The sequence below is a fragment of the Salvelinus sp. IW2-2015 genome, linkage group LG5 (genome assembly GCF_002910315.2).
Source record: "Salvelinus sp. IW2-2015 linkage group LG5, ASM291031v2, whole genome shotgun sequence".
Taxonomy (NCBI): Eukaryota; Metazoa; Chordata; class Actinopteri; order Salmoniformes; family Salmonidae; genus Salvelinus; species Salvelinus sp. IW2-2015.
This window is the reverse complement of record NC_036844.1, coordinates 30,283,671-30,305,822: the sequence shown is the minus strand read 5'-3', so window position 1 is coordinate 30,305,822 and position 22,152 is coordinate 30,283,671. Positions and strand designations below refer to the sequence as shown.

At 46.5% G+C, this 22,152-nt stretch overlaps 2 protein-coding genes across 4 annotated transcripts; one reads left to right on the top strand and one right to left on the bottom strand.

Annotated features, from left to right (window-relative positions):
* Window positions 1-603: 603 nt before the first annotated feature.
* Window positions 604-7,761, bottom strand: LOC111964271 (palmitoyltransferase ZDHHC20-B). 3 transcript variants are annotated; one of them, XM_023988099.2, is made up of 13 exons: window positions 7,414-7,761; window positions 6,444-6,470; window positions 6,206-6,300; window positions 4,785-4,902; window positions 4,618-4,687; window positions 4,440-4,472; window positions 3,964-4,084; window positions 3,678-3,713; window positions 2,928-3,060; window positions 2,676-2,802; window positions 1,005-1,091; window positions 833-906; window positions 604-747 (listed from the first exon to the last, which is right to left on the bottom strand). In XM_023988099.2, exons 1-13 carry the CDS (start codon window positions 7,529-7,531, stop codon window positions 704-706), a joined length of 1,083 nt encoding a protein of 360 aa, XP_023843867.1. In that variant the 5' UTR covers window positions 7,532-7,761; the 3' UTR covers window positions 604-703. The 3 variants fall into 3 exon arrangements, with proteins under 3 accessions (XP_023843867.1, XP_023843868.1, XP_023843869.1); XM_023988100.2 differs by lacking the exon at window positions 3,678-3,713 and having other exon boundaries at window positions 7,414-7,753; XM_023988101.2 differs by lacking the exon at window positions 6,206-6,300 and having other exon boundaries at window positions 7,414-7,536.
* An 11,198-nt stretch (window positions 7,762-18,959) lies between these two features.
* LOC111964270 (APC membrane recruitment protein 2-like) lies at window positions 18,960-21,659 on the top strand. Its single transcript, XM_070443488.1, has 3 exons — window positions 18,960-19,864; window positions 20,326-20,612; window positions 20,767-21,659. The coding sequence occupies exons 1-3, from the start codon at window positions 18,960-18,962 to the stop codon at window positions 21,657-21,659; spliced, it is 2,085 nt and encodes a 694-aa protein (XP_070299589.1).
* The last annotated feature ends 493 nt before the right edge of the window (window positions 21,660-22,152 follow it).

Genomic DNA, 22,152 nt, shown 5'->3' with positions numbered 1-22,152 from the left:
ACAATCAACTGAGACAGTAGTGCTCATGACCTTCAGGGCCAAAAGACACAACATGGTATCCCCTGGGCTTAATCAAATCAAAACCACTAACACATTTTCTGTTCTAAGACACAGTGAACTCTTCATTTTTTCCAATAAAGCAAGTGAATACTGATTTGACGGAGGCGTATAACTGTAAAGCAATTATTTTCCTGCACTTATCTGACCTAGTGCAAAGAGTATTCTTTTTTTGGCTTGAATAACAGAGCAGTTCCAGAAATTAATAATAGTTACCAAAAAAATATTGTTGTGCGTCTTTGGTTAGCAACAAAGACAACGCGTCTGCATGTGTTTGGTGAGGATGGAAACTGAAAGCTGATGAAAGCTCTGCTGACAGATGTGTCCATGACAGTCCAGGGTTTGTCCATGGTAACAGGGATGCTGTTTGGTGGTCATAAGAACGACAATAGAAAAGATGACGGCTATACGAGAGCGGTTACTAGACATTTTGTTCATGGTAGTAGGGGTACTGCATGTGATAAAAGGCTGGTTTCTGTAGAGACAATGATGCTGCTGGTTGTAAGGCATCACAGTTAATGGCTCAGTTGTCTCCTGGCAGACATCTAAACTGGCCATTTGAGCCACCTGGTGGTTATCAGTTTCCACTCTAAGGTCTGCAGGAAACACACGCACTTCAGCAGAACTCATCCATAGACTTACCTGTCTATGATTCACGCTCCATTGTCACAGTTACCGTCTGGGCTACGTCTGAAACACAAGGGTTCTAGGGTCAGGCAGCACACAGACACATGGCTACTTAACATTACAGGATATCTATGGGGAATCTACATACCATKCTGATGGCCCTCAATGTGGTTAATGTTGTTGCCAAGGACGTGCTTGGGGCTTGCCAGACCATCTTCAGAGCTGTTGGAGGACAAGGCAGAGATTAATTTAATGAATTAGGTGAGATCATTTTACTGAATCAGGAATTAAATAAATCAACCCGAGAAACCATAAATAACCTTTTGCCGTTGATCTGGAGGCCCACAGCTATTTGCTCAGGATCTAAGGTCAGCAACCGGGTGGCAAAACTGTGTCCATCACCATGACTAACGGAGAGAAAGGAGAGGAGAGAGAGAACGGGGGGGGGACATTTGGTATTTAAACCCTGTACTAAGTTTCTAATTACTAAAATAATTAGATTAAAACTTTTATTAAACAACACAATGCATACAAATAACATCACACCTGCATTTCCAGAGCCCTTCACTCTGCCACATGGCCTCAAACTGCACCCTTTTGTTTCTCTCCGTCGCCCACTCACTTTCAACATTCAGATAATAAAGCACTTGAACTTTCCATTGTGTTAACAACGGAGGATTGGTTTATTTCCAGGTTAAGTATACGTTTTTTCAAAATGACTGACGAGAAAAGTATCGTCCAACCCATTGGGTATCTCACTGCACCCTCATATGCCATGTCTGGATAAGCAGACAGATGGATTAAAAGTACATTTACACTGTAATACTTCTGACAGCCAACTTTCTCAATCCGCCCCTAACTTTTGGACTTTATAACAATCCCAGAAGGCATTGGATTATTGACTAATTGTTAGTTTTACACTTAAGACATGACTCTGCAGTTGTGCTGTAGAATTTGTGAATTGTGTCTCTTGTATAATAAATTTGATACATTAGTTTATACTGGATTAAGCATACATTTTCGTTAACTGTCATTTCGTTAGTTATGTTCCAACATTCCCTCCATCTTGTGCCAATATCAGTTATTTTTAAGTTTTAGTTCCAATAGTTTTTGTCAGTTGGATAGGCTTGTATATCTTAGCTATCATATGAACATCCTGTTCTGACTATATAGGATTCCCTCAAGATTGCTCTGATGTCCAAAAGATCAAATAGACATTGTGATACGTTTTAAGTTGCATGCATTTTAAAATATCTACATTAGTCAATCCAAAATTGCTTTGTAATGCTGTCATGGAAATATTTGTGTTTCTATGACTTTAGATTTACATGTGGACCAATTTATTGGTGAATTCTGAAAAGCTATCCAAGGACTGTTCCATAGGCTTGTGTTTTTAGGAGGTCATATATGTTTTTGTAGAATACGTAAAAAAATGTCCATATTGTTCTTAACTATGAAGTTGTTAATGTTCTTAGCTTTTTCCTTTGAAAATAGACACGTAAAAAGATTCTGGGGTGAACATGTGCATCTTCAAAATGTACCCATTGTTCCTCTTGAATGCATTTAACTATATGTCGCAAGCAAAAGCCTTGGGAGGCGAGTTTATACAATTCCAAGTCAGGAAGGTTCAAACCAACACTTAGACATAGGAAGATGTAAAATTTTCCTTTTTATTCTATGAGTTTTATTTGCCCATATACAGTCTGTTATGACCAAGTATACTTCGGTGCGGTAATTGGTATTACCGAGAATAACTATACTTTGGGAGCCATTCCATTCTGAAAAGGTTAATTCTACCACTAAGATTTCTGTGAAGATTGTTCCATTTAATTAGGTCTGCTTTCATATTGGTGAGTGATGCGATCAAGTTATCTTTATATATTTGCCACTTATTAAGCATCCTAAGTATTTGAAATGTTTTGTGGTCCACTTAAAAAAAACGATTCTAAAGCTCCAACAGAATAGGTAGATAGCAGACTTGGTGTTTTCACCTGGTGTAGATGGGAAACATCCAGTACTTCTTCTGGTCTCCAAACACCTCCACCACATTCCTACTGAAGCCCAGAGAGAAGCCATTTTTGTCTGGGCCATTTCTGAAGACAGGAGCCCTGAAAGCCTCTGAAATAAAAACCAATACATAAACTTATATTATGACAAACAATGATAAAAAGTTGTCAACAATCAATCAAGACAATACTGGATGAGATGTTCTGTGTTACAGCATGGTGAGGCATGGCAGCTACCTATGGTGGTCCTGTTCTTTCCCACAAGCCAGAGATGGTAGCTGAAAAGCGACAGGATGCTGATGAAGAACATTGCCGCCACAAAAAACAGAAACAACACGTGGAATTTGGCGTGAGTGTCGGGCAGCTGATTCTTGAGAGGAAAGAGAGAGGAGAGCTGTTAGTGATGTCATACTTTTCAACAGAACCATACAGTAGTAATGTTCACCTTCTGCACAGACACACAGGATGTGCACAGACACACAGGATCAGTCAGTTGTAAATGACAATGGGTGACCTCCTCATTCTGGAGAAGCAGAATCTGAGCCTACATGACTGTTCAGTGAATGGCTCCAGAAGATACTACATACAGTACAAACGTTTGGTTGTCTGTGAATTCAATATGCAAAATAAGACATGCTAAACAACCAATCCTGTCCAACTCAGTTGGCCAAGATGACAGTGGGCATTCATTGTCACAAGCAAGGCAGCATACAACACAGACAAGGACAGAAGCCCAGTCTTAACACTCAAGGAGGAACAGACAACAGCTTATGCTGCAAGACAACAGTGTTTGACACATACTGAAGAGAATCCCTCAACAGCGACTTGTACATCAGAGACAGAAGGCTTGTGAATGCCATTATGGGTGGAGCTTCTCTAGCTTACCTTGTTGTGACTTGACATTAGTGGCAATAGGCTATTCAAAGAAGTGCAACCTTACTTTTTAACTAACCATGACGATCAGATGGTGACAATCTTGCATTTTACCTGAGGACAATCCCCAACAGATCTCCTTCGGCAATGCTTTAGGCAAAGTATTAGAGACAGATTGTTAGTGGAGAAATGTGTGCAACTATTTTACAGCGATTAGATATAAAAATAAATCTGACATGCAGACTGCTCAAATTTGAGGTGGATTATGTAGAGGATTTGGGTATTGGCTAATTGGAACATGCGATCAGGGATCTTACAGTGTCAGTGTTTACACTCAACCACTAAGCTCTGGCTAGGGAAGAAATGAAAGGCAGCTAGAGTATTACTTAGTAGTACTTACTGTCCAGAATTTGATGAAATACTGCAGGACAGTAGCAGCGATAAACACACAATACAGCATGGAGTAGGCCAGAAACAAGACAAAGAACTTGTAGTTCGAAAATCCAACACAGTTATTCACCCTGAGCAAGAAACAGAGGGAGAGAGGGGTAAATTAATCAGTCAACYTGGCTCCTGCTGCCTTCTCCACTAGTTGCCTCTATTCTCTATCAAATAAAGTGATGACACAAAGTCTACAGAATTATCTGTTTGAGAGCTGAGTAATCCCTTTTCCATTACTGTACTAGACCAAACAGTGACTTCGTCAAGTAAAAAGGTCAGACAGATCAAATATGCTGACGCAGTAGAATGGAGAGGATTAAACTCTCCACTGATCCAATCACTATCAAGTCAGTATWAACAAAGGACTTCACACACAAAAGGAGTGTACTGCTGCTAAGCATCTAAATTACAAGAACGGACTGAGGTGTTACATACCATGGACAGTGATGATCCATCTTCAGTACACACCTGAGAGAGAGAGATGGAGCACAAAAAACAAGGGAAAGAAGAAAATAGTATATTACTTTGGAGTTAACCATCTAAAAATACCCCACATAAAATCCCATGGTGCATCTCATCTGAACCCCACAGAGACAGAACTAACTGAACTCACATGTCACAGGTGGAGCAGTGGTGGCAGCGGTCGGGTTTGATCACCTGACAGTGGTCACAGTACCGGACGGCTGTGGAGAACACACCAATACATATGCTCAATCATCATCAGCTTTAAATCCAAGGTGTGTGTGTTCCAACTATGTGTCGACTGTATTGTATTCTCACCTCCGGTCCCAGTGCGTGTGTAGACAGGCAATCCTACGGCCGCTTTCTTCAGGATGTCCTGCTGAGCATCTGGCTGCTCCTTCTCATACTGCTCCTTCTCCACTTTGGCCAGACAAAACTGACAAGAGAACAGAGAGAGTGTCACCAAGTATGTTATAGCATAGTTAGTACCGGTAGTCATGCATCTAGAAATTAGGGCCCAGTTGAAATGTGAAACAAGTAACTTGAGATTGAGACAGAGTAACCCCACTTCAAAACTACAACCATATGCTCACACACACACACTCCTATGTGAACATCTGCTGTACAGTGTAATTACAGAGCGCCTTGGGAACTGCCCAGCACAGTGCCTACTCCCCTGGCCCCGTGGCATTGTGGTGTAGCATCTCACGGGAGGCAGAATTAGTACTACTGGTGAAGACAGATACACTGTGTATTAGGGCTGTCTCCGACTAAAATCTTGACTGACCGAAAGTAGTCTGTTCTTACGACCAGTCTGAATTTTAAAACATGCATTTTTCCATATATAGACACACCATATGTTTGAATGAAATCAACTATATGTTGGCTACTGAGCTTGTCTGATGCTTTAAGCACTGTGATTAAAAATTAAGAAACACATGACTCAAGCGGGAGCCAGAGATCAAGATAGCCTAACCAGAAGAAGAAGACGGTAATAGGCTACACCAGCGGTCAGTAACCTTTTCCATTTGGAGTGCCAAGTTATCCTACCATTTCTACTGATCTGCATGCCAGTTATGATTTTCATATGCACATTTTAATTTGTAATAAAGTCTATATATCTCAGAATCAATGTCATGTGGTTAATCAATATTCTATCTAAATGAAAATGATACAAATCTAAAAGAAACTTTATCGCTATTGCCCATATGTAAAAAGCCAACAAACAAAAACATTGCAGCACACAGGTAGAAAATATCCTGATAAAAATAAATATCCTATAAATCACATTGGCTACACATGGCCTGTCTGTAAGGAACTTGAAACATTGTATCAACTATTAATTTGGTAGCTAGCAAACTTGCAACATTGTATAAAATATTCTGGGCCATATCCTGAGCTAGTGAGATCCGGACAGACTGACACAGCTGTAGAATATTTGTGCATGGGATAAGAAGTAATCGGGTAGGCCTATTTTACGACGTTTCCACCGGAAACAGAAATGGCCATAACCAAACAAACATTGCAGATAAGAAATTATGGTAATTAACTGTAAATGTACTACTGGTGATACTGGTGTGCCATCCCAGCGGCATCCGCACTGGATTAGTCAACTCAGACAGGCGTCTCGTGTGCCATATATATTTTTTTATATATATTTGCCACCGCCCTACAAAAAAAATATCAGCTAACAGCCTATCGACCAGTAGACTAAATGGGGTCAGCCCTACTCTGTATACCTCTTTAGAGGGGCTGGCAGGCCTACTGCAGATAGTCTTCCAGTAGGACCAGATAAACATGATGAAGAACAGGTGGAAGACAACCAGGTATGATACTGTTGGAGAGAGGAGCAAGAACAAAAGACAACCAGGTATGATACTGTTGGAGAGAGGAGCAAGAACAGAATACAACCAGGTATGATACAATAGAGTGTGTGATCAGTTGTGAAAGCACCAAATGTTTCTGAAAGTTACTTACTTTTTTCTGCATTATTTGGGATTGTAACTGAAACAGACAAAGTACACACAGAGAGAGAAAAGAGGAGTTTAGAGAGGGCATCTGATTGATGCGTCTGCAGAGTTACAGTACTACAGTAGTATGCTCACAACTACAGACCCCCTCCTCTCACCCCCCAGCGGTAGCCTGGCACTACCAGTGGGGGACCCACCCATCACAGAATGCTTTGTTTGCCCTGCTGAAGGGATGCCCCTGATTACAGCCACTGACTGACTGACTGACATGCATGTCATTGTACCATCAACAGCAGAAACTGGCTAAAACAGGTTTAGTCACAGTGAGGTTCACATGAGGAGTCAGCTGTGTGGGAATAAGAGTATTTGAGGCCAGAGTAGCCTCATATCAAAATGGCTTTTAAGATTATTGGCACATAATCCAATACAGAATAACAGCCTTATTGAGACCTAGGCTGAAGAATGTCAAAATAAGAAATCATTTAGGTCAAAGGGGCTCCAGAGTGGTGTAGAGGTCTAAGACACTGCTTCTCAGTGCAAGAGGTGTCACTACAGTGCCTGGTTCGAATGCAGGCTGTACCACATCCAGCCGTGATTGGCCGTCATTGTAAATAAGAATTTGTTCTTAACTGGCTTTCCTAGTTAAACAAAGGTTAAATAAAAAATGAGGGTGAATGGGCAAGACAAAAATTCGACACTGTCTCATTGACCTCCATACAACAATCCCTCACTTCGCAAGTGTAGATTCCTGCAAATGTGTCTGTCTATTTCCTTCTAGGAACAGTGGCTTCTATCTATGAGCACGATTGGCTATCCGCAACAAAGTAGGTTTTCACTGTTTCACCTGTTTTCGTCCCACCACATTTCTGTACTGTTTCCCGAATCCTACACATCCTCCAGCTGGGCAGTCAAGCAACTTTGTTTCAATGAGGAAACAAACCCCGTTAATCATCCAAAAACGATAATTGTATACTTACAGATACAGAGTTCCACGACGTATGCATAATAAGACCAGCCAACGACCAGGTTGATGAAAATAACAGGTATCCAAGCTAAACTCCGTTGACAGCACTTTAGTACATGATGCGGCGCCATCTTTAATCCTGCGGAAAATAGTGGTGTGACGTCAAAGCTCCAGCTTTTTGACTGAACCGAAGATGATCTATTATAATGACAAGATAGTCGAGTAGCCGCTCCAACAAATGACTGAACAATGGAAATACTTGTCCTCAAAGACGGAAGGCAAACGGGAGGAGTCAATATCAGGTGGGACCATTCTAGCCAATCAGAGGGCAGATACGCGAGTGAACAACACGCACAACTCCAATATAAATTTTGACGTTTTTTCCCAAATTGCCAAAACGCCACGTGCGTCCACTTATATAGTGCATTCGTAAACCTCACAATTACAATTACGAAACGTGTATACGATCAAATAAGCCTCACGTGGAAAATTTGCAGTTACATTTTTTGCTCGACCAAATTCGACACTGTCTCATTGACCTCCATACAAGAATCCCTCACTTCGTGGACAGATTTTGGGTAGAGTAATGCCGCGTTCAAAACCACTGGGAGCTTGGAACTCGGAAATCTCCGAATTCAGTCTGTTCAAAACAACTGGGAACTTGGAGAAAAAAATACGAGCTCCGACTGGGAAAAATCGATTCGAATAGTCATCCAACTCAGAATTTCCACTCGGGAACTTTCTTTTTACAGCTTTTTACTTTCCGACCTGAAGATCACTGACGTCATGATTTGACCTCGTATTATTCCGAGTTCCCAGGTGTTTTGAACGCGACATCAACCCTTTCGCTTCGCCTCTTCCTTTCTCACTGAACAATGAACGCCTCTTCTCCATCAGATGAATTCACGGCACATCTGTACAGCTGTGAACTGGTAGGCCATGGAGACTGGACGTGAATTGACAATCTTATTAAATTACCGAATTGTGTGGGGGTGGGTGATTCTAATAAGTTAGTATTGCAATGTCTGCTTGTATTCATTGTTTGTAATTTCCACTTTAAAACGTCAGACTTGATTTCCCTAAGGAAACATTTATCAACCCCTACAAAAAATGTCCATTAATTATAATCCACATAATAATTCACATTTCCTGTTGTTGCAAAATGATTTCCCTGCTGTAGCAAACTAGCTCAAATTAAGATCTTATGTCTGTAAGCCTAATACAGGGGTCTTCAACCTTTCCTTGCCCAGGGAGCGCCTCCCTGGCCCCTCCCTGGCATACGGTGACCCAGAGACCCCATCATACTTTATCAATTCATTTTTTAATGTCTTATCATCAGGTGAATGATAATAGCAAGAAAAAGTTTGAAACATTTTAAAATGAATAGATTTGGAAGATAGTTTTTCATTATGTTGATCCCACATTCTAATTGGAAGAGGAGGTGTAAACTCTAACATAGCGTATTATCTAGAAAGGTAACTCCAAACCCATGTTCGCTAAGAGCAGTTGTTTAGGCCAATGTAGGCCAATGTCCAAGTCAAGAAAGCTTACCAGCAGCCAGTGGCACTTCCCGCACTGGTAGCCTATTCTCGGATGCTTTTTCAAGGCCTATGTCAGATATTCCAGTGAGTGTAATTGGCTCCAATGAGTGTAATTTGCTCAATATTAGGAGTTGATAAATACATTTGACATCATTAGAATATATTCTCCTCTTTTCTACTGTAGGTATGTTGCTAGCGATATAAAAAAATAAAAAAACACTGAAAAAAAAATATTATTTATATTATTTTATGTATTTTATAGGACCCACTACAGTACCTTCGTGGACCCCCAGTTGAAAACCCCTGGCCTAAACCACAAGAGAATGGATAACATGTTTTATATGCTTCACCTCATGTATCAGAGTTTATGACCTGGTTGCCAAACTTTCCATATTTGTTTGGAGATAAGAGATAGGCTGTGCCAGGTACCTACTGTTTCTTTTATTTAATATGCAAATGTTGTTTCCTTCTGAGGTCAATTTGTGTACGATTATAATTTGTCACATGTTAGCCCCAACTTCACATGGCCAAACCTTACAGCCTTACTCAAGCTGAGATTAGCTATTATATATATTATTTTATTGGCCAAAGTACAGTGCTCCTACCTAGAAACAGAGGGCAGCAGTGCTATTGAAAAAGATACCCGCAGACTAGTTCGTAGCCTACATGATCCAACTTAAGCTTATTTAAGTCTGCCTGTAACCATGAGAATATAGCAGATAAACAAAGTCAACTGAACAGAATTGATCAACAGGCTAATGGTCCAAAATGAGTGCAGATACAAATACACAATTCAAATCAAATCACATTTTATTTGTCACATGCGCCGAATACAACAGGTGTAGTGAAATGAGGTGTGCCTTACAGTGAAATGCTTACTTACAAGCCCTTAACCAACAATGCAGTTTTAAGAAAATACCCCCTGAAAAATGAAGAGATAATAATAACAAATAATTAAAGAGCAGCAGTAAATAACAATAGCAGGGCTGTATACAGGGGGTACCGGTACATAGTCAATGTGCGGGGGCACCAGTGTCGAGGTAATTGAGGTAATATGTACATGTAGGTAGAGTTATTAAAGTGACTATGCATAGATAATAACAGAGAGTAGCAGCAGCATAGAAGGGGGGGGGCAGTGTAAATAGTCTGGGTAGCCATTTGATTAGCTGTTCAGGAGTCTTATGGCTTGGGGGTAGAAGCTGTTTAGAAGCCTCTTGGACCGAGACTTGGCGCTCCAGTACCGCTTGCCGTGCGGTAGCAGAGAGAACAGTCTATGACTAGGGTGGCTGGAGTCTTGGTATAGAGGTCCTGGATGGCAGGAAGCTTGGCCCCGGTGATGTACTGGGTCCGTACTCACCACGCTCTGTAGTGCCTTGCGGTCGGAGGCCGAGCAGTTGCCATACCAGGCAGTGATGCAACCCGTCAGGATGCTCTCGATGGTGCAGCTGTAAAGCCTTTTGAGGATCTGAGGACCCATGCCAAATCTTTTCAGTCTCCTGAGGGGGAATAGGTTTTGTCGTGCCCTCTTCACGACTGTCTTGGTGTGCTTGGACCATCTTAGTTTGTTGGTGATTTGGACATTAAGGAACTTGAAGCTCTCAAACTGCTCCACTACAGCCCCATCGATGAGAATGGCGGCGTGCTCGGTCCTCCTTTTCCTGTAGTTCACAATCATCTCTTTTGTCTTGATCACGTTGAGGGAGAGGTTGTTATTCTTGCACCACACGGTCAGGTCTCTGACCTCCTCCCTATAGGCTGTCTTATCATTGGTCAGTGATCAGGCCTACCACTGTTGTGTCATCAGCAAACTTAATGATGGGGTTGGAGTCGTGCCTGGCCCGTGCAGTCATGAGTGAACAGGGAGTACAGGAAGGGACTGAGCACACACCCCTGAGGGGCCCCCGTGTTGAGGTACAGCGTGACAGAAGTGTTGTTACCTACCCTTACCACCTGGGGGCAGGCCAGGATCCAGTTGCAGAGGGAGGTGTTTAATCCCAGGGTCCTTAGCTTAGTGATGAGCTTTGAGGGCACTATGGTGTTGAACACTGAGCTGTAGTCAATGAATAGCATTCTCACATAGGTGTTKATTTTGTCCAGGTGGGAAAGGGAAGTGTGGAGTGCAATAGAGATTGCATCATCTGTGGATCTGTGGATCTGGTATGCAAATTGTAGTGGGTCTAGTGTTTCTGGGATAATGGTGTTGATGTGAGCCATGACCAGCCTTTCGAAGCATTTCATGGCTACAGATGTGGGTGCTACCGGTCTGTAGTCATTTAGGCTGGTTACCTTAGTGTTCTTGGGTACAGGGACTATGGTGGTCTGCTTGAAACATGTTGGTATTAAAGACTCAGACAGGGAGAGGTTGAAAATGTCAGTGAAGACACTTGCCAGTTGGTCAGCACATGCTCGGAGTACACATCCTGGTAATCCATCTGGCCCAGTGACCTTATGAATGTTGACCTGTTTAAAGGTCTTACTCACATCGGCTACGGAGAGCGTGATCACACAGTCGTCCAGAACAGCTGGTGCTCTCATGCATGTTTCAGTGTTACTTGCCTCGAAGCGAGCAAAGAAGTTATTTAGCTCGTCTGGTAGGCTCGTGTCACTGGGTAGTCTCGGCTGTTCTTCCCTTTGTAGTCTGTAATAGCTGCAAGCCCTGCCACATCTGACGAGCGTCAGAGCCAGTGTAGTACGATTCAATCTTAGTCCTGTATTGATGCGTTGCCTGTTTGATGGTTCGTCGAAGGGTTTAGCGGGATTTCTTATAAGCTTCCGGGTTAGAGTCCCGCTCCTTGAAAGCGGCAGCTTTACCCTTTAGCTCAGTGCGAATGTTGCCTGTAATCCATGGCTTCTGGTTGGGATATGTACACTACCGTTCAAAAGTTTGGGGTCACCTAGAAATGGCCTTGTTTTTGGAAGAATTGTTTGTCCATTAAAATAACATCAAATCGATCAGAAATACAGTGTAGACATTGTAATGTTGTAAATTACTATTGTTGCTGGAAACGGCAAATTATTTTTATGGAATATCTACATAGGCGTACAGAGGCCCATTATCAGCAACCATCACTCCTGTGTTCCAATGGCAAAACTGTTGTGCTTATTAAAGAAGCAATAACACTGGCCTTCTTTAGACTAGTTGAGTATCTGGAGCGTCAGCATTTTTGGGTTCGATTAGAGGCTCAAAATGGCCCAAACCATGAACTTTCTTCTGAAACTCGTCAGTCTATTTTTGTTCTGAGAAATTAAGGCTATTACATGCAAGAAATTGCCAGGAAACTGAAGATCTCGTACAACACTGTGTACCACTCCCTTCAAAGGACTGCGCAAACTGGCTCTAACCAGAATAGAAAGAGGAGTGAGAGGCCCTGGTGCACAACTGAGCAAGAGGACAAGTACATTAGAGTATCTAGTTTGAGAAACAAACGCCTCACAAGTCCTCAACTGGCAGCTTCATTAAATAGTACCTGCAAAACACCAGTCTCAACGTCAACAGTGAAGAGGTGACTCCGGGATGCTGGCCTTCTAGGCAGAGTTGCAAAGAAAAAGCCATATCTCAGACTTGCCAATAAAAGAAAAGATTAAGATGGGCAAAGAACACAGACACTGGACAGAGGAACTCTGCCTAGAAGGCCAGCATCCCGGAGTCGCCTCCTCACTGTTGATGTTGAGACTGGTGTTTTGCGGGTACTATTTAATGAGTTGGCTGAACGCCATGACCAGGCATTGGACAGTTTGCTGAAGCAATTCCTCAGTTTGTCTGGGAGGCAGCCTACCACGGTGGTAACCCCACAGCCGCTCAGAAACCCAGCTGCTAGCAGCGCCGTCTCATCGATCACTCCACCTTCTCGGGAGCACCGTTTACCTTCCCCCGGAACGCTTCAATGGAGAGTAGAGCATCTGTCGGACGTTTCTTCTAGCTCAGTGTGCCCTCATTTCCGAGCTTCAGCCCTCCTCTTTCCCCTCAGGCTATCTTGGAGCGATCCATCTCATCACGTGGATGTCCGGGAGGGCTCTCATGTGAGCTACTGCTGTATGGGAAGCAGCCGGCCATATGCGTTAGTCTGGAGGGATTCGTGGGATTCGTGAAGGTTTTTTACACCCCGTTCTCCGGGAGAGAAGCTGCTCGGAAGCTAATTCAGCTTCGGCAGGACTCCTGTAGTGTGGCCAACTGTGGTGGATTTTCGAAAGTTGGCAGCGGAGAGTGCTTGGAACCAGGAAGCACTGTTAGATATGTTCCTGATAGGCGTATCGGAGGAGGTCAAGGACGAGCTTGCTGCTCGGGAGTTACCTACGGATCTCGATTCCCTCATCGCTTTGACCATCCGAATTGATGGGGGCGACTTCGCTCACACGTCCAGGGATTCCACTTTGCATCCGAGTCATCCCGGAAGTCCCCGACGATCCCGTTGCCAAGAGAACCCGAGGCTTCCTGACCTTCCCCGAGAGTCGCCGAAGACGGCTGAGTCAACGGTTCCCGAGCCTATGCAACTAGGTAGAGCTGGGCTATTTCCAGCGGAACGGCAATACAGGATTGACACAAAGAGTTGTCTGTATTGCGGGACTCTTGGTAATTTTGTGTCCTCTTGTCCTTTAAAGAGATCAGGCTCACTGGTAGGAGTGAGTACTCCTGCTTCTCTTGCTCGCACCCCTGTCCATGCCATTCTGCTGTGGGGAAACCAGTCTAAATCTTTTCGGGTCCTCATTGACTCTGGGACCGATGAGAGTTTTTTGGATGCTACCCTGGCTTCTGAGCTGAACATCCCCTCTCAGCCTCTCTCCACTCTCATGGATGTTAGAGCACTGGACGGGCGGTCTATAGGCCGGGTCACTCATATCACCACTCCCATCAACCTACGGGTGCCATCGCTCCACCATCCCCTTTCTGGGTGTACATCATCTCAGCTGGGAGTGTCCAGATGGATCCTGGGATGTGAGGCCTGTGGTGGATTGCCCCAGCCTTCGTCCAGGGCGCAGCTGGAACGTTTCCTGGGGTTGGCCAACTTCTATCCTTGCTTCATCCGGGGATACAGCACCATGGCTTCCCCCCTGTAAGCACTCACCTCTCCCAAGGTCCTGTTCACGTGGTCCCCTGCTGCGGACCGGGCATTCCGGGATGTCAAACACCGCTTCACCACTGCTCCCATCCTGGTTCATCCTGACCCCTCCCGTCAGTTTGTGGTGGAGGCCGATGGAGTTGGAGGAATGGAGGCACTGGCTTGAAGGGGCGCAACACTCGTTTATCGTATAGACCGACCACAAAAATCTTGAGTATCTCCGCACCGTCAAACGTCTCAACTCCAGGCCAGCTTGATGGGCCCTGCTGTTCACACGGTTCAACTTCTCCCTCTCCTATCGTCCGGGATCCAAGAATGTCAAGCCGGATGCACTGTCGTGCCGTTATGGCACGTTGGTCCCAGCCGAACCTCGGGGGGGGGTTGGGTGTTAAACCGGGTGTTAGTGCCTGACGCAGTCCGCTCCGGAGTCCTGGAGTGGGCCCACTCCTCTAGACTGGCCTGCCACCCGGACTCCCACCGGACCCTGGCTTTTGTGCGACGACGCTTTTGGTGGCCAACCTTGGTCCCTGACGTCTCTGTATTCGTTGCCACTTGCACAGTGTGTGCACAAAACAAGACTCCTCGACAAGCTCCTGCTGGTCTCCTCCAACCTCTGCCTGTCCCTCCCCGTCCCTGGTCCCACATCTCCCTGGACATTGTCACGGGTCTTCCCCCATCTGATGGCATCTCCGCCATCCTGACTGTGGTGGATCTGTTTTCCAAGGCCGCCCACTTCATTCCTCTCCTCAAACAACCATCTGCCAAGGAGACGGCCCAGCTCAGGGTGCAGCACGTCTTCCTGCTCCATGGACTGCCGGTCGACATGGTCTCTGACCGGGGCCCTCAGTTCTCTTCTCGGTTCTGGAAGGCATTCTGCACCCTCATTGGGTTGTCGGCCAGCCTGTCCTCCGGATTCCACCCCCAGTCCAATGGCCAGTCGGAGCGAGCCAACCAGGATCTGGAGACTACTCTTCGCTGCCTGGTCTCTGCCAACCCTACCACCTGGAGTTAGCAACTGGTATGGGTTGAGTACGCCCGCAACACCCTTCCCTGCTCTGCCACGGGCCTATTTCCTTTTGAGTATTCCCTGGGGTATCAGCCCCCGCTCTTCCCTGAGCAGGAATTCCTTCTGCCCAGATGTTTGTCCGCCGTTGTCGTCGTACCTGGAGGAGAGCCCGGTCGGCCCTCCTCAAGACCACATCCAGGTATCGACGACAAGCGGATTGCCATCAGACCCCGGCTCCCCAGTATCGTTTCGGGCAGAAGGTATGGCTCTCCGCTCGGGACCTGCCCCTCCGGGTGGAGTCCCGTAAACTTTCCCCCGTTTCAAGCCCGTTCCCCATCTCTTTTTGCCCCACTGCTGTTCGTCTTCTGTTACCCTGTACCCTCCGTATTCACCCTACTTTCCATGTGTCTAGGATTAAGCCCGTGTCTCACAGCCCTTTGTCTTCTGTTTCCAGGCCCACCTCTCCTCCCAGTGTCATCGATGGCTATCCGGCATACACGGTGAGACGCCTCCTGAGTGTTCGACCACGGGGCAGGGGTTTCCAGTACCTGGTTGACTGGGAGGGTTATGGCCTGGAGGAGAGGTGCTGGGTCCCTGCTAAAAACATCCTGGACCCGGCCCTCATCAACAACTTTCACCACCGGCACCCCAGTCAACCAGGTATGCACCCAGGTAGGACACCAGGTGGCGCCCCTGGAGTGGGGGGGGGGGGGGGGGTACTGTCGCCTGAATTGTTTCACCTGTCCTTGTGATTGTCATGCCTGATCTGTTTCACCTGTCCTTGTGATTGTCTACACCCCCTCCAGGTGTTCCCATCTTCACCATTATCCCCTGTGTATTTATACTGTGTTGTTGTCTGTTGCCAGTTCGTCTTGTTTGTCAAGTCACAGCATTTTTGTGATCAGCTCCTGCTTTTCCCCAGTCTCTCTTTTCTCGTTCCTCGTGTTTTTGACCCTTGCCTGTCCTGACTGAGCCCACCTCCTGACCACTCTGCTTGCCCCTGAGCTTGCCTGCCGTCTGTACCTTTGCATCACGTATCTTGATTATCGACCTCTGCTGACTTACCCTGAGCCTGCCTGCCGTCTTGTATCTTTGCTCTGTTGCTGTAATAAACATTGTTACTTTGAGACTGTCTGCATCTGGTCTTAACTTATCTGATACTAAGTGTTCTGGTGAAAGTAGTACTTGAAGTCTGAATGAATAAAGCGGAAACGAGGAAAGCTGAGAAAGGTGTGAAGATGGAGACCGAGGTAGAGAGGTGGATGTGAAGATGAGACCAGGATAGCAGAGGTGGATTGTGAAAAGATGGAGACCAGATAGAGAGAGTGGATGTGGAAGATGGAGACCAGGGATAGAGAGGTGGATGTGAAAGATGGAGTGAGGGTAGAGAGGGTGGATGTGAAAGATGGAGACTCAGGATAGAGAGGGTGGATGTGAAAGATGGAGACGGGTAGAGAGAATGGATGTGAAAAGGAGGAGACAGGGTAGAGGAGGTGGATGTGAAAGATGGAGACAGGATAGAGAGGTGGATGTGAAAGATGGAGACCAGGATAGGAGAGGTAGATGTGAAAGATGGAGACCAGGATAGAGAGGTGGATGTGAATGGAGGACCAGGATAGAGAGGTGGATGTGAAAGATGGGACGGGGTAGAGGGTGGATTGAAAGATGGAGACGGGTAGAGAGGTGGATGTGAAAGATGGAGACTCAGATAAGAGGTGGGATGTGAAAGATGGAAGACCAGGATAGAGAGGTGGATGTGAAAGATGGAGACAGGATAGAGAGGTGGATGTGAAAGATGGAGACCAGGATAGAGAGGTAGATGTGAAAGATGGAGACCAGGATAGAGAGGTGGATGTGAAAGATGGAGACCGATAGAGGTGGATGTGAAAGATGGAGACCGGGGTAGAGCGGTGGATTGTGAAAGATGGAGACCGGGGTAGAAGGTGGATGTGAACAGATGGAGACCAGGATAGAGAGGTGGATGTGAAAAGATGAGAGACCAGGATAGAGGGTGGATGTGGAAAGATGGAGACCCAGGATAGAGAGGTGGATGTGAAAGATGGAGACCAGGATAGAGAGGTGGTGTGAAGATGGAGACGGGTAGAGAGGTGGATGTGAAGATGGAACGGGTAGAGAGGTGGATGTGGAAAGATGGAGACCGGGGTAGAGAGGTGGATGTGAAAGATGGAGACGCGGGAGAGGTGGTGGTGTGAAAGATGGAGACCAGGATAGAAGAGGTGGATGTGAAAGATGGAGACCAGCGATAGAGAGGTGGATGTGAAAGATGGAGACCGGGATAGGAGAGGTGGATGTGAAAGATGGAGCCCGGGAATAGAGGGGTGGATGTGAAAGATGGAGAAAGGGTAGAGAGGTGGATGTGAAAGAGTGGAGACAGGGTAGAGAGGTGGATGTGAAAGATGGAGACAAGGATAGAGAGGTGGATGTAAAGATGGAGACAGGATCAGAGGGTTGGATGTGAAAGATGGAGACAGGATAGAGAGGTGGAATGTGAACAGATGGAGACCAGGATAGAGAGGTGGATGTGAAAGATGGAGTGAGGGTAGAGAGGTGGATGTGGAAGATGGAGACCAGGGTAGAGTGATGGAGTAAAAACTTTGCACTCGTCTTTTGCTACTAGCTATAATTATACTGCTAACTTCTTTAATGAGGAAAAGTGTACTTACTATGACTGATATGTGGTTGTCTCAATTAGCTATCTTAAGATGAATGCACTAACCAAGTCGCCGTGGATAAGAGTGTCTGCTGAATTACTCAAATGGGAAGGAGTGGAGGAGAGAGGCATGTAAAAACAGAAATTGAGGAATGACGCAAAAATGAGGCGAGATAATGAAGATGGAAGAGGGTGGAATCACACTCAAGAAACTGTGTTGGATAGGATGGCAACAAGCTCTCTGAGTGGAGTGCATAATGAATTCCATTAGAATATGTATGTGCGCGCGTGTGTGTGTATGTTCATTTGTGTGAGAGAATGAGAGAAAATGAGTTCTCTGCTTCCAGGCGATATAGAAGGAAAGATCCTCTCAGAGACTACATGCTCAGCCCAGACAGAGCTCTATGCTATTTAGCAATAATGTGCAACATAAGTACATTAGAGCTTTAATAGTTCTCAAATTCCACATTCCCCTCAAATCCGAATTTTCCAGATTTACACAACTTCTATATGTGGGACATGAATCTGTCAGGAATGGCACCATGTTTTATTCAATTGGATTTATGTAATTAATACGAAAGGCTTGTTTGTCATCGTCCCTGATCTTGATTGTTGTTGGAGCTGTTGGAGACGTCAAGGCAGTGGAGGTTTGTGTTGGGAGGGAGCATTTACAGGCAAACACATGCCACATGCACTCTTAAAATCAATGAATAAATATAGCCCTACATGCTTAACAAGTCAGGAATGACACGCTGCATTTACAGGCAAAGACAGACACATAAACATAAAACAGGTAAAATGCATACGTAACAACACAGGGGACATGAAACTCAGACAGAGTTGTAAACAAAAATAGACAGAGAGATAGAGAGAGGAGGGGGGTATCAGCGATAGAGAAAGAGTAAGAAAGACGAGAGTGGTGTCTGGGGTGGGATGATGAAAGCCTCTGGCTCTGCTCCATCACTGACGAAAGCTGCTCAGCCCCTCAGTTGCCATGGAGACCTGCAGGAGCAGCCAGAGAAAAAGAGGGGATAGGGAGATGGGAGGGGCATGTGAGGGCGAAATAGAGGAGAAAGAGCTGGAGGGGAGAGATAGGCAAAGGGAGGGATAGAGAGAGGAGAGAGAAACATACTGCAAGCAATTGAAGCACAGCCAGTCTGCAGAGACGGGAAAAAGCGTAAGGTACGAGAAAATAATGGTAAATGTTCAGTTAGCTATAGGTGGGTGAGAGAAATAGAGCACGAAATAGGAAGATAACAACAGACAGGAATATAGAGATTCAAAATGGATGTACAGTCGGAGAGTAGCGAACCCTCGCCATGCGAGCCCCAGCCTCCTGGAAAAATCAGAAAAGCCTTCAAGCTGTTTGGGAAGCGCAAGCCAGGCAGCATCTTCTCCATACGTGGCAAAGGCGAGGGGAACAACAAGTCACCTATCACCAGGAGCAAGACAGTGGACGGATTAACGGAGTCCGTGGCAGCAGAGTCGGAGCTGGAGAAGGACAAGGAGCCGGAGAAGGAGCAGGAACCAGAGGTGAGTCAGAGAGAGGAGCAGGAACCAGAGGAGGAGCCCCTGGGTGATAATGGAAATCCCTCCATCCCTTCTGCCGACCTTCCCTCCATCTCCTCCATGACCTCCGCCAAATCCCTTAGCTTCCTGATGAAGCTGCAGCGCAGCCGACAAGGAGGAGTAGATCGGAGGTTCCGTACAGAGTCTCAGCCAACAATACGCCAGCGTCGGGGCTTGAAAGGGATCTTCGGCAGTATGGGATGGAACCAGCGAGAGGAGGCCAGCGACGAGGCCGATACCCCTCCGAGCCCTCTCCTCATGTCGTCCTGTACAAACAGCATGGAGATCATCAAGGAGGACATGACTTTGACCCCCAGACCTGCGCCTCACAGCCTGGATGTCCCAGAACCTGAGTCTGGACAAGAGTCCCCTGTTTCATCCAAGAGCCCTGAGCAGGAGAGCTCAGCCTCTGTCCCACCAGAGACAACGGCTCTCTCAGCGGCTACATACAATGTCACTGGATCTAATGAGGATGTAGTGTCGCCTCTGCCCACCACTGAACCACCACTGTTGGATCCTGCTGTGGATCGTCTGAGGTCGCTGCTTGCAGACATCTCCTCTCTGATAAGCTTCGACTCGCTGACCGGATGTGGAGACATCACTGCTGAAGTGGAGGCAGAGTGGGGCAAAGCCAGCACCACTGTCGGAACCGGACCTGGGACCAAGGGAGCTGTGGCTGGAGAGAGAACCTCAACTACTCTTTCAGCCAAATCCGCCCCTTCCCCTATACCAACCCCTGCTCCTACTGCTACTTATTCATCTAGTACAACCCCTATCCCAATGCTTACCCCTTCCTCTGCCCCTACTACCAAACCTACCTCCACTTTTACCCCTACAACCAAACCTGAACCTACCAGCTGGTCGATAAAACCTGAACCTAACCCTATTGTGACAACCAAACTCTCAACTATGTCCACAACTATCACTAGCCCTACCACCAAATCAAGCCCCACCCCTTTAACAAAACCCTCCCCTCCACCAACAACAAAATCCACCCCAAGCCCTGACCCTATTGGCATCACTGCTACCTCTACTTTCAAACCTGCTCCAGTGGTAACCTCATCCCCACCTCCTGCTCCAGTTGTAACGTCATCCCCACCTCCTGCTCCAATGGTAACCTCACCCCCACCTCCAGCCCCTGTAGTAACCTCATCCCCACCTCCTGCTCCAGTGGTAACCTCATCCCCACCTCCAGCCCCTATAGTAACCTCATCCCCACCTCCTGCTCCAGTGGTAACCTCATCCCCACCTCCTGCTCCAGTAGTAACCTCATCCCCACCTGCTCCAGTAGTAACCTCATCCCCACCTGCTCCAGTAGTAACCTCATCCCCACCTGCTCCAGTAGTAACCTCATCCAAGCCAGCTCCTGTAACCATCCCAGCCACTTTTACCTCTACCCCACCACCCAAAATGAACTCTGCCCCATGTCTGGATTCCATTACCGCACCTCCTTCCCTAACATCCTTTTATCCTATGGCTGTCCTGAGCTCAGCATTTAAAATTCCCTTTATCCCGGTTCCAGTGCCAGCCTCAGTCACTAGCCCTGCCCCTGTACAAACCCCCTCTTCAATTCTAGCGGACTCAAAGGCTCTCCCTGCCCCTACTCCAACACCAATCCCTATGTCTAAGACTCCTCCTTTCCCTACCCCTGCCCCTACCACAACTCCAGTCCCTATGTCTAAGACAACCCCTGTCTCTGCCCCTGCCCCAGTCCCTTCCTCTATGCCCTCTCCTGTTCTCACCCCTCTCCCTCTGCAGGGTACACCCCTTGCCTCTGCTCAGGTGAAGGGTTGTGAGCGTAGGGCCTCTCTGAATAGAGGAGAGGACATGACGAGTCCAAACGGCATGGATGTGCGGGGTGCCTGGAAAAATTCATCCAAGAGAGAAGAAAAACGTCATGTTACACAGAATGAGATACACATGGTCCCCCAGGGCCCCCCCACAGAGAAGAAGACACGCCCAATGAGGGCAGCAGGGCTCAGTAAGATCCCTGTCTGCGGTGGAGGCAGGACGGGCAAGTTGCCACTCCGTGAGAGTCAGCCCACTGACCACAAGGGGTGCTGGGACCCACCTATTACAGGGCTGGAAGAGGGGAATCAACCCCCTAGCTTACTTCACGGAGTCAGCAAGGACACAATTAGTAACTCCTCTGCTGAAGCCGAAGTTGAGGCCAGCCTGTCCCCTGTAAAACATAGCCCGGAGGAGAGTCGCCAGCTCCGGCAACCCACAGTCTACAGGGGTATACCACGTGACTCCAAGATACCTGTCAAGCTGGGAGTCCAGTGCAATACCCCTGTCCCCCAAGGAGCTAAGGATCTCCCGCGCTCCAAGATACCTTTGTCCAAGGTTCCTGTCCGCAGGATTGGCAATAAGCTCACAGCCACCACAGCTGCCAGCAATCAAATCAGAAAATAATGCTAAGAGACTGCTTCAAACATAAACATCCAAATGGTTGCTTTCACTCAAAATCATTATTTTAACATTATCACATGGGCACCCTTTGCCCTGTATATTTACAAGGACAGTCCAATAATTGTTTTGCTCTGGTTCATCTTCATGACTTTCTCAAATGGCTCTCTATCCCACATCGCTGTAGTCTCTTTACTTATCCACACCAACAACAGCTTCAGAGCAACACTAACATGGAGGCTGAAGAACAACAACACATCTCCCCTGGGAACCGGAGTAATGACCATGGCTCCCTTGTATTGTGCCAACTTGACAGATGCATTCAGCCAAGGTTCAGGGCTAATCTCAAACTGGGATAAAATGGTGGTTGAGGAGGACGGTCACAACAACGTTTCTTTGGGATGTATCATTAAAGGGGACACGGTACGGTAGCATACCAAGGTCAGAAGCAACAACACATGGAAGAGAGAGACATTCTTAAGGGTGCTTTTTTCCTACT

Coding starts and splice junctions, on each gene's coding strand:
- LOC111964270 (XM_070443488.1), top strand. CDS start 18,960: ATGGATGTACAGTCGGAGAGTAGCGAACCCTCGCCATGCGAGCCCCAG. Junction 19,865..20,325: donor ACTGCTGAAGTGGAGGCAGA/GTGGGGCAAAGC, acceptor CTCCTGCTCCAG/TTGTAACGTCATCCCCACCT. Junction 20,613..20,766: donor CCTCATCCAAGCCAGCTCCT/GTAACCATCCCA, acceptor TCCCGGTTCCAG/TGCCAGCCTCAGTCACTAGC.